General features: G+C 40.8%; 1 protein-coding gene across 1 annotated transcript in view; it reads left to right on the plus strand.

Annotated features, from left to right (window-relative positions):
* The first annotated feature begins 299 nt into the window (after positions 1–299).
* SHFL (shiftless antiviral inhibitor of ribosomal frameshifting) overlaps positions 300–12,693 on the plus strand; it is a 1,552,615-nt gene continuing 1,540,221 nt past the window's right edge. Inside the window, exon 1 of the mRNA XM_044084676.1 lies at positions 300–581. Coding sequence (XP_043940611.1) covers positions 552–581 — 30 coding nt within the window. The 5' untranslated portion in view covers positions 300–551. The remainder of the gene's footprint in view (positions 582–12,693) is intronic.

Genomic DNA, 12,693 nt, shown 5'->3' on the forward strand with positions numbered 1-12,693 from the left:
AATCATTCATCAATCCTTTCTTATCGATTTCTACAAAAGATCTTCCGATATCAACTCTCCCAGTGCGTTTTCAATGATGAGCAAATACTGCAGTTGTCCCAGAAAGCCCACTGTTTTGTATTGCAGTTCTGTTTGCTTCTTTACTTGTCTTTCTGCTGTTGTATTCAGGAAAAAGTGCTACTGCTGTCCAAGCACCGTACAGGGAATTGAGAGTGTACTGACCGCTAGGGGGCGCTGCGTTACCGCGAAGATTTCCTACAACTGCGTATGGGAAACGAAAGTGAGAAGGGAGCGCATGTCGCCTTCTTAGTATGGCGTAGGGTGGGGAACGGGCACTGACCAGTAGGGGCGCTATTTGGGCATTCTGAGTTCCTGGTAACTACCTGAGGGAAACCGAAAGTGAGAGGGAATGCAAATAACTCAAGAAAGTGGTCATTTTACCTTCTAGTAGTGGGCAGCGTTGATTTAGTTGACTTTCGCTTTGGAACTGTTTAAAAACCGTTTGAGAAAGCATCGTGTTTTTTTGAAGTGGCTACTGTACGTTAGCAAAAATGCATCGAGTAAATCGGGAAGAAGTCGAGGTGAGTTGGAGTTTATGGCGTACATATTCCTGGGAAATTGCTGTCCGTGCAGGTGTGAAACAGGAGTAGATATGGATTTGTATGATTAGGTGGATGTTACAGGTGAAAACCACATCTTCCCATGATGTCTGGTGCAGCTGGTTAAATTGTGAGAAATAATTTTCTGAATAACCATGAGAAAAGTAAGCACCACTGTTTGGAACTCGGGTAAAACGTGTGTGTATAGTGTGAGGGGTAATTCGCAGCTGTTTGGAACAGTGATGTATAATTCTGCTGGTTGCATTGTATGGACTGCTGTTAAGTGCACACACATATATAAAACGTGTCTTTGTATCAGACAGCAAGGGCCCAACTTTGGTCAACTGGTGCCCTAGGCAAAAGGGCTTCACATCACACATCACCCCTACATTACCCAGTGCCTCCATCCTGTTCTGCCTACACCATCCAGATTGCTTTTTTTTTCTTACTTTTTCCTAACAGTTTGTCTTTTCAGTTTTTTTCCTGTATTCATTCAACATATTTTAAAGAAACAATTTCTTTACTAGAAATATAAATAAATACTGGAAATGTGTGCCCCTGCTACTGCTAGAGCAGTACTCTGGTTGGCCTATGCCAAAGGGTGACTATATGTGGCAGAGAGTACAAGGAAGAAGCGGTACATTGACAGTAGATGATTAGCCAGCACTCCCCTCCAAGGGTCATTGGCTTCCTCCAGTGGAATAGGACCGGGTGGGGGTGGATTGGTTGATGACAGTCCGGTTATTAGGATTTTTATTTTTAAGATAGCTAGGATATCTGTCTGTTTAATTAATACATATGGGTAATGTATTCATGAGATGGAATACATTTTGGGAGAGGAATGCATCCCGAACGTGCAATTTACCAACACTTACTTTACCGACCCCAAATGACCGACAAATTAGTTGCCCGACTACCCATTAGCCTGACGTACACTTTACCGACGTTCATTAAACTAGTGCGCCTTGAGAACAATAATCCCGCATGGAAAGTAATACCATATCAGCCAGTAAACACCCTTCATAGCAACGTGCTATATCCAGAAAGAAGTCTTTCATCAAATTAATACTTTTCTGCACATATTTGTGAAGCAATCCAACACAAATTAACCGCTGTTTACAAATGAAATGAACATTCCGTAACGCTGCCATTTTCTTATAGTAAGCACTTCCAAATACAACAAATAATATTTCGGATTGCTCTGCTAATTTCTGCTCCTTAGCAATACAGTCAAACGTGGATCATATACACATTAGCAATAATAAACATCTCAAATCTTTAACAACCTCGCAATGCTATTTACAAATTGTACGGCACTGTATTCCTTTCTATTATTCAGCACAGTGACAAATTGCTCACGCCGCTTTAATAATTTCCATTTCTTAGGGGACGGAGGAAAACCAGTTGCCATTCGGACCCGTAGCTCATCTACTCTTGTCTTGCTCTCTAGACAAAGCATGCATAAGTGTATTTAAATCAATTGCTCGGGATCCTAATAAACATTTTAAACGCCTATGCCATGCTTCGACAGAATTCTGGGTTCGTGGCAAATGTAGTTCATTGAGTTCACACACGTTCCAGAATGGAATAGGAAATAGAGGTGGAAATCTAATTGAGCTTGACATTCTAGTTGTAAATTTACGCAGTCTGCCATGAATGTACCAATCAGAAAAATATTTCAACAATTCTCGCCCTTCAACTGGAAAACATACTTTCAATTCTTCAAATGTAGGCACTACCTCAGATTCATGCAAAAACCCTAATGCTACTAGAGATTTTGCACTCAATTGAAATGACATATCTGCATTGTACATTGCTGCTAATCCCAAAGACTGGACCTTTTGCCAGATATTTTGGCCAAAATGGAACAGACAACCTTTACTTTTAGCTCCTGTAACATTGAGCCTAATACTCTTTAGTGCCGCAACTTCAAAATCACATAGTATGAAACGGACATTAACTTGGAAACCATTTGTGCTTAGCAAATAGAAGACAGTGCCATAGGAAATTGTAACACCGTAATGATTTCCTACTCATCAAGGTGTAAAGTAATGGTACAGCTTTATTGTAAGTACTGCATTTGACTAGTCCATGAATGCTGTAGAGTTGTCGACAGGTTACTCCTTCATTGAAAAAGGTTCCATCCACTAACCAAATGGTAGCAGTAATCGTATCATATAAATTATTCACTGTAGTAAACGCGTATACTACTCTATCAGTGCTTTTATCAGCCATACGCTTGGAAATAAAGGATCCCGACTTTAAAGGGTAGTCACTCCAACTTATGCTCATTAAAGTTATCTCATGGCATCGCTCTGGTATATTCTGTTGCCTTCGTACCCTACTGATACTTTGCAGGAGTGCCTTTCTACTTGGTATACTTTGTACTGCTTGAAGTGATGTTGATGCCATTTCCACATCAACTATTGAACATGGGTTGTCCCTGCTGTACTTGGCCCTTACTTTTATGTCATTGCAAACACAATAGCGTTCTACCTGAGCTGGATCAGCAGAATGCTGATGTGGGACAGATTTTAATAGTTGCTCACCTTCAGGAACTAATACAGTAACAGCTCTGCCTTTGCATTTGCAGGACTTCTTTTCCTTACATCCCCAGTACCGTTTGTTTCCTCGGCTGCGTTCTAAATGGTACAAATAGCCCTCAAGTTGTAGCATTTCTTTACTCCTTTGTGACCATATCGGTTTGTAAATCTTTCCCACAATTCCTGGTCCAATTTCCGAGCTGTCCGCCATGATTGTGTCTTGCTATACGTGAATTCCGAAAGGGATACTGTCATTTTATATCTATCTGCTGCAAATTATATTTATAATGATTATAATGTAGTCAGGATGTCGGGCATGTCATAGTTGGTAATATGAAATGTCGGTAAACACAAATTTCGGACATTTAGTCTCGGTAAAAGTGGGTGTCAGTAAATTGCATGTTCGGGCATCTAAAGTAGACCCATATATATATATATTTTTTTTTTTTTTTAAGAATAAGGGTGATGTGCAGAGCTGTAGTAACTACAGAGGGATTAAATTGATCAGTCACAGCATGAAGTTATGGGAAAGAGTAGTGGAAGCAAGGTTAAGAAGGGATGTGATGATTAGTGATCAGCATAGTTTCATAGTTTAGTACTAGGCTATCTGCCCTGGGGCATTTGTAAGCCTAGCCATAGTGATGTGGCTTTTGCCACCCCATGAAAAGGTACAAAAATGTACAGAATAAATTTAGAATACTGTGCCTCTGTCTAGTAGTGACACAATGAAGGTCCCCTTATATAATAGAATTCGTTTACTGTGCCCCTGTCTAGCAGTGACACAGATGTGACCCCTGGGGTAAACTTACGATCTCCCATCCACTCATCAAGTTTTCTCTTGAAGAGGGTCAGTGAGGGGCTCTGCCTAACATGAGCTGGGATCTTGTTCCAAAGCATGGGAAGCCTCTGGGTTATGAATCTATCCCTCCACCATGTCCTATTCATACTTGTGCCGAGGTTTAAGTCTTTAGCTCTCGTGGTCCTGATGGATTTGGATTTTTTGAGGTGGAGAATGTCCATCAGATCCTGATTGGACATGGCCTTGTACGTCAGGCAGAGATCACCTCTGAGCAGGCGGTATGCTACTGAATAGAGCTGAAGTTTCTTTAGTTTGGCAGAATAAGACATATGTTGGAGACCCTTGATCCTCTTGGTGAGGTACTTTTGTGGTCTCTCCAGCTGTTGCAAATGCCGGGTGAGGTACATACCAAATGGGGCATTGTACTCAATCATGGGTCTGATGAGGGAGGAGTATAGGGGTACAATGACATCCTTGGATCTGGATGTGAATCCCTTCATGATGAGGTGTGCAAGCTAGAATGTTTTTCTAACCACTTTGGCAACGTGGGTCTCAAATGAGAGGTCGCTGTCGACTTGGGTCCCTAGGTCTCTGATTACTTTTTCCGTACTCAGTGGGTTGCTGTCTATGTGATAATTTGTGGGTACTTTGTTTTTCCCAAAGGGGATGACTATACATTTTTTAGCATTTAGTTTTTAAGGTCGTGACTCTGGCACCAGTTGTCCGTTTCTGTGAGGCCTTTTTGCAGGATGTATGTGTCCGCTGGTGTATCGACTATGTGGCGCCTAGCTTGCAGTCATCTGCAAACTTTGTCAGCCACAACCCTCCCATGTTTGCTTTAACATCTGAGAAATAAATGCCGAACAAGAGGGGTCCCAGGACAGATCCCTGTGGGACACCGCTTGTGACTGGCTTTGAGTCTGACATTGCTCCAGCGATTTTAACTTTATGGGTTCTGTCCTTTAGCCAGTTTGCAACCCATCTAGTGACATAAGGGTTGACGTTTAAGCTGTTGAGCTTATATATGATGCCTGAGTGGGGTATTGTGTCGAAGGCCTTAACCAAGTCCAGGTAGGCAGTATGGACTGCTTTGCCCTCATCAATGGCTCTAGTGACTGTTTCGAAAGTCAACCAGGTTCAAAAGGCAGGATCTGCCCTCTACAAAGCCGAACTGGGTGGGGTCAAGTGTCTGTAGGTCCCCTATGTCTCTGTTTATGAGTTCCATAATGACTCTTTCCATAGCTTTGCAGATCAGGCTGGTTAAGCTTATGGGGCGGTAGTTCCCAGGGTCTGTAGAGGTACCCCCTTTGTGGAGTGGGACCACTGTTGCTGTACGCCAGTGTTCAGGTACATATCCTGTAGGAAGGCTAAGGTTAAATAGCATTTTTATGTGCGGGTTTAGCTCCTCTTGGAGTTCACGTAGCACGCAACCCGGGATACCATCAGGTCCCATTGATGCTGTGTTTTTAGCTTTGTTGAGGGCGGTTCTCACTTGGACATCTGAGATGACAGGGAGATTACATTCAGCTGGGATAAGTATTTCTTCTTTTGGGGGTGAGGGAGGGGAGAAATTTGCACTGAACCTGTCAGCCAGAATGTTGGCAATATCTGTGGGTTCAGTGTATTTTTTGTTGTTGTGAACTAACTCTGAGCATATCTGAGGGTTTTCGCCCAGGTTTCTAACATAGCTGAAGAAGGCTTTGTGGTTATCTTTAGTGTCCTTAGCAGTATGGTTTCATGCCAGGAAAGAGCACTGCAGATGTGATCTAGTGTTGATGGAAAAGTACAGAGAATTTCGGAGGGAGTTGTATTGTGTTTTTGTAGACTTAGAGAAAGCATATGACAGGGTGCCTAGAGAGGAGTTGTGGTATTGTATGAGGAAGTCAGGAGTGTCAGAAAAGTATGTAAGAGTGGTACAGGATATGTACGAGGGTAGTGTGACAGCGGTGAGGTCTGCGGTGGGAGTGACGGATGTGTTTAAGGTGGAGGTGGGGTTGCATCAAGTATCGGCTCTGAGCCCTTATTTGCAATGGTGATGGACAGGTTGACATACGAGATCAGATAGGAGTCCCCGTGGACTATGATGTTTGCAGATGACATTGTGATCTGTAGTGAGAGTAGGGAACAGGTGGAGGAGACCCTGGAGAGATGGAGATGTGCTCTAGAGAGAAGAGGAATGAAGGTCAGCAGGACTAAGACAGAATATATGTGTGTGAATGAGAGGGAGGATAGAGGAATGGTGAGGATGCAAGGAGTAGAGGTGGCGAAGGTGGATGAGTTTAAATACTTGGGGTCAGTAGTTCAGAGTAACGGTGAGTGTGGAAGAGAGGTGAAGAAGAGAGTACAGGCAGGATGGAGTGGGTGGAGAAGTGTGTCAGGAGTGATTTGTGACAGACGAGTACCTGTAAGAGTGAAAGGGAATGTCTACAAGAGGGTAGTGAGACCAGCTATGTTTTATATGGGTTGGAGACAGTGGCATTGACAAAAAGGCAGGAGTTTGAGCTGGATGTGGCAGAATTAAAGATGGTAAGATTTGCACTGGGTGTGACGAGGGTGGACAGGATTAGGAATAAGTATATTAGAGGGTCAGCCTAGGTTGGAAGGTTTGGAGACAAAGCCAGAGAGGCACGATTACGTTGGTTTGGACATGTGCTGAGGAGGGATGCTGAGTATATTGGGAAAAAGATGCTAAGGATGAAGCTACCAGGTAACAGGAAAAGAGGAAGGCCTAAGATAAGGTTTATGGATGTGGTGAGAGAAGACATGCAGGTGGTTGATGTGACAGAGCAAGATGCAGAGAACAGGAAGAAATGGAAACAGGTGATCTGCTGTGGCGACCCCTAACAGGAACAGCCGAAAGAAGAAGATGATGATATAGATATATGTGTACATGTTATTTTTTTTTTTAATGGAAAAATACTTTAATTATTTGTATGGCATTGTGAAGGTGAAATAGTTTGAGAAAGATAGGTTTAGCCTGTTTGGTGGTTTAGGGGTCTTTTTTCCCCTCAAGAATCTCCGTTTTTTTTTTCTAGTTGTGGGATGTGTTTGTATAGATACACGGCAAAAGGAGAATTTAGATATATATGTTTATAGTATGTAATATATATTGGTTGTGCATTTGTGTATTTATACATTTATTTATTTATTTATTTATATATATATATATATATATATATATATATTACACATATGTTGATTTTAGATGTTTATCATTTTTATTATTTATGTTTTATAGGTATTTTAGTAGGTTATGTCTTTTACCAGGCTGTTCCCTTTAAACTAATGCTTCTGATTGCTGGATGACGTGAGATTCAGAAGGGAACTTGTGCTTAGTATATTGGGAAGTGGGGGGCGTAAATTTGAATGTAAAAGGTGTAACTGATTTGCTTAATAGGAGGCAGAAAATGTAAGTAATTTGAAATGTATTTAATTTAATTATTTTATTGCTGTTATTATTATGGTCGGAGGAAGCCATCGGGATGGTGGTGAAAGCGCTTACCTATATTTGAAAGATAAACTACATATTTTTATTGTCGTACGTCTTACGACCGTTTTCTTATATTGTGCCTTTGATATTTGTTTAGATAATTTCTTTACCACTGTTGCAATAATGTGGTCAAAGCATAGGGAGTTTGCTGTGAGGTTACCAATATTTTTGATGATTGAATCAGTCTGCAGAGAAGGAGGTACTGTAGGCACTTTACAAGACCGTGCAAATCACTGGTTCTGATAATTTCTTTACAACCCTGGTGTTGGAAGTTGAGCAAATTACAGCATGCTTAATGAGCCAAAGATTTGGGTTTGTAGTTTGAATATTGGAAAAACAGATACTGAACGGGATGGGTCCCTGCGATCACTAGTCAATCATACCTCTCAACTGTACAGATTTTTGCCTCATATTTCGGTCTGTTTTTCATAAAATTGTCGTTTTCTGGCAAGTTAGTGGCAAATAATTAAAGACTGAAGTTAGAAAATGACAGACATTTGAGTTTCAGACTGCCTACTTAGGTTTTGCATTGGCATGAATTTTCGATTATTCTATCAACTTTCTGTGTTTGTAAGAGCAGTATTTAAAAATTGTCCCTATTTTTTGAGCTTCTGTCCCACTTTTATTTATGGCGTTGTCCAGATATCTCACTCTAAGAGGTTGAGAGAGGTATGCCAGTCATCTATTTGCTTTAGGTTTTTGAGCTTGTTTACAGTATCTTAATGGGTATAATGTCTAACTATCTACCTATTTATGTATTTATCTCTTTATTTATATACATATATATATATATATATATATATATATATATATATATATATATATATATATAATGTTTACCAGGGTAGTGCATTGACTTCAATGGACCATTTGCAGGCTCAGTCTAGGTGAATAAGCTCACATAAGAATTGAACCAAACATATTTACAGAAAAAAGGATATTCTAAAAACAAATATATATGATTTTTTATTAATGTGTTTTGTGTGTGTGTGTGTGTGTGTGTGTGTGTGTGTGTGTGTATATATATATATATATATATATATATATATATATATATATATATATATATATATATGGATGACAGCTAGAAAGGTGCTTGGTGTGACATTTGGACAGGTTGGCAAAGAAGTGGAATCATCAGAGAGATGAAGAAAGTAGACAGGAGTATAAGGAGATGAGGCATATGGCGAAGAGAGAGGTAGCGAAGGATAAGGCATATGGGGAGTTTTATGAAAAGTTGGACACTAAGGAGGGAGAAATGGACCTGCACCGATTGGCTAGTGTACAGCAGGTAAAGGTGGTGAGGGATAATGAGGGAAACGTACTTACAAGCTAGGAGAGTGTGTTGAGCAGATGGAAAGGGTACTTTTTCTGGTCTGATGAATGAAGAGAATGAGAGACAAAGAAGGTTGGATGATGTGGAGATAGTGAATCAGGAAGTGCAACTGATTAGCAAGGAGGAAGTGAGGACAGCTATATAGGGGATTAAGAATGGAAAGTCTTTTGGTCCAGATGACATACCTGTGGAAGCATGGAGGTCTTTAGGAGTGATGGAAGTGGAATTTTTAACCAGATTGTTTCACGAAATCTTGGAAAGTGAGGATGCCTGAGGAGTGGAGAAGTATTTTGGTACTGATTTTTAAGAATAAGGGTGATGTGCAGAGCTGTGGTAACTACATAAGGATAACATTGATCAGTCACACCATGAAGTTATGCGAAAGAATAGTGGAAGCTAGGTTAAAAAGGGAGGTGGTGATTAGTGAGCAGCAGTATGGTTTCATGCTGGGAGAGAGCACAACAGATGTGATGTTTGCTCTGAGAGTGTTGATGGAAAAGTATAGAGAAGGTCAGAAGGAGTTCCATTGTGTCATTGTAGACTTGGAGAAAGCATGTGCCAGGGTGCCTAGAGAGGAGGAGTGGTATTGTATGAGGAAGTCAGGAGTGGCAGAGAAGTACAATGGATATAAAAAGTGTACACATCCCTGTTAAAATGCCAGGTTTTTGTGATTAAAAAATGAGACCACAATAAATCATTTCAAGACTTTTCCCACCTTTAATGTGACCTATAACCTGTACAATTCAGTTGAAAAACAAACAAATCTGTTAGGGGAAAAATAGAAAAAAATAGAAAAATATACAATATGCTTGTTGCATATGTGTGCACACCCTTCAACTTATACTTTGTTCTGCTGTCCTAGTAGGATTTTCCTAACATTTACTCAGTTGCCTTCTACAGCAAAAGCCATGGTTTGCAGAGAACTTACCTTTGATGCTTTGTATCCGTCAGGAGAAGGGTACAAAAAAATTTCCACAGCATTGGATATACCATGGAACACAGTGAAGACAGTCATCAAAAAGTGGAGAAAATATGGGACAACAGTTACTTTGCAAAGAACTGGATGCCCCTTCAAAATTAATGAAAAGACAAGACGAAACAAAAACTGGTCAGGAGGCTGCCAAGAGACCTACAGCAACACTGAAGTAGCTGCAAGAATTTGTGGCAAGTACTGGTTGTATACTATGGAAGATTGCTGTCACGTAGTACACAACCGGTGAAAGGTCTTTTGGCTTTTCCCGGTTAGAGGTCGCCACAGCGGAACTCTGGTCCGCTTATGATTGGCAGTGGATTTTTATGGTGCTAAGTTGCCAGCCCGATACCCAACAAATCCACTGCCAATCATGAGCGTACTGGAGTTCCGCTGTGGCGACCCCTAACCAGGAAAAGCCGAAAGACTTTTCACCGGTTGTGTACTGCATGTGACAATAATCTCCCGTATTCTCCATATGTCTGGACTATAGAGTAGGGTTGCAAGACGGAAGCCTTTTCATACACAGAAAAACATGCAGGCCCGGCTAAAATTTGGAAAGCAAATACATTCTCTCAAAAGCATGTGGGAAAATGTGTTATGGTCTGATGAGACCAAGGTTGAACTTTTTGGCCACGATGTTTGGCACAAAAAAAACACTTCACATAACCAAAAGAACACCATCCCCACGGTGAAGCATGGTGGTGGCAGTATCATGCTTTGGGGTTGCTTTTTTCCGCTGGAACTGGGGCTTTCGTCAAGGTGGAGGGAATTATGAGCAGTTCCAAATACTTTTGGCCAAAAACCTTCAGGCCTCTGCTAGAAAGCTGAAGATGAAGAGCAATTTCACCTTTCAACACAACAATGACCACAAGCATACATGCAAATCACCAGAAGAAAATTAAAGTTTTGGAATGGCCCAACCAGAAAGACCTAAATCCAATAGAAAATCTGGGGGGGGGGGGTGACCTGAAGAGGGCTGTGCACAAGTGATGCCCTCGCAATCTGACAGATTTGGAGTGCTTTTGCAAGGAAGAGTGGGCAAATATTGCCAATCAAAATGTGCCATGCTGATAGATTCCTATTGAAGATATACAGGCAGGATGGAGTGGGTGGAGAAGAGTGTCAGGAATAATTTGACAGACGAGTACCAGTAAAGTGAAAGGGAAGATCTACAAGAAGGTAGTGAGACCAGCTATGTTATATGGGTTGGAGACAGTGGCATTGACAAAAAAGGCAGGAGTTCGAGCTGGATGTAGCAAGAGTTAAAGATGTTAAGATTTGCACTGGGTTTGACAAGTGTGGACAGGATTAGGAATAAGTATATTAGAGGGTCAGCCCAGGTTGGAAGATTTGGAGACAAAGCCAGAGAGGCAAGATTACATTGGTTTGGACATGTGCTGAGGAGGGATGCTGAGTATATTGAGAAAAAGATGCTAAGGATGGATGCTGAGTATATTGGGAAAAAAGATGCTAAGGATGGATGCTGAGTATATTGGGAAAAAGATGCTAAGGATGAAACAGGAAAAGAGGAAGGCCTAAGATAAGGTTTATGGATGTGGTGAGAGAGGACATGCAAGTGGTTGGTGTAACAGAGCAAGATGCAGAGGACAGGAAGAAATGGAAACAGATGATCGGCTGTGGCGACCCCTAATGGGAACTTCCGAAAGATGATGAGTGCATTTGGAGATTGAGCATAGTTATAACCAGGATATAGAATCTAGTCAGTGTTCTCCATAATTTTCTAAGATTATTAACATAAAAAACGTTATTGATCAAGAAAATACAATATTCTGCTTGTGAAGATGACCTATTTATTTATTTTTTTATGAGTGCCTTTAAACTTAATGTGGTCCTTGTATTCTTTGGATGTGTGGAAGATGGACCAGAATGATTCTCCTCTTTTATCAATCACACAAGTATGGAAGTGAACTTTAATTGGTTCTGCCATAATGTCACTCAAGGTGATGATGTGGGGAGTAGAAACAAGAGGCCCAGTAAGCTGTTTATTTTTTCAAGTCTAGAACTCTTGCCTTTCAGGGTGGTTGTGTAATGTTAGCTGACTGGGAAAGTAAATTTTGAATTTGAGGATGAGAGGGGTCATCATTTGAGTTTCCAGTCAAGATCTGCAAGATTAGTTCCAAGCCGTACATATTTGTGTGTGTGTGTAGTTTGGATGGTCGAGTGTGTTTTTCATGAAATCTGAGATTTTCAGGCAGAGTTTTTCTGTTCTTTGTTTGCAGTAATGTGGAGAGCTGGACTTCTCCCCTTTCCCTGAGAACCCAGACCATTCCTGAGGTTCGCAAAGTTGTGCTTTGCTGGATTGTGAAGTGACAGTGCAGTATGAAAAATAATTAATCCTTAAGAGTGCAAAAGGCATGTACCCACAGACATTGATTCCTACATGTGTAGATTTGTATGCATCCGTGCATGCACATGTCTGTATGTATGCATGCACTATGTACAAATTTCAAAATGGTACTGGAGATGCTTTACTGGAAAAGCTCACTCAGACTCTGCCGTAGACTGCTATGAGGGAAAGGTTAATTTGTTTGTTTTCTTGTAATATGTTTTGCTTCATTGCCACCTTCTATTTTGTAAATTGTGGTGCATTTTTCTTACATTGTTTCAGTTGTATTTTGCTTTCAATTATTTATTTATTTAAACTAGGAAAGAGACCAGAGCTGTGTGTCTTGTGAGACATACAGAAATTAAATTATCCTCTACCCTCCCACTCTGGTGCTGTTGTGTTTGTAAACTCTACTGTCTCAGTAGTTGCCCACCCCGTTTGTTAATTTGACCACGTTTGCTTCACCTCTCCTGTTCATTGGCTATTGTCAGTAAGCACAAAATTAGCATTTTGTGAAGTTACTCTTCTTCAGGTATTTAAATTTTTGGCCATCTCCCTGTATTCCATAGAACCAGTATACTGAGTGCTCTCACCCCCTTCAAATCA

This window comes from Protopterus annectens, chromosome 9.part0 (genome assembly GCF_019279795.1).
Source record: "Protopterus annectens isolate FY-2018-M chromosome 9.part0, PAN1.0, whole genome shotgun sequence".
NCBI lineage: Eukaryota > Metazoa > Chordata > Ceratodontiformes > Protopteridae > Protopterus > Protopterus annectens.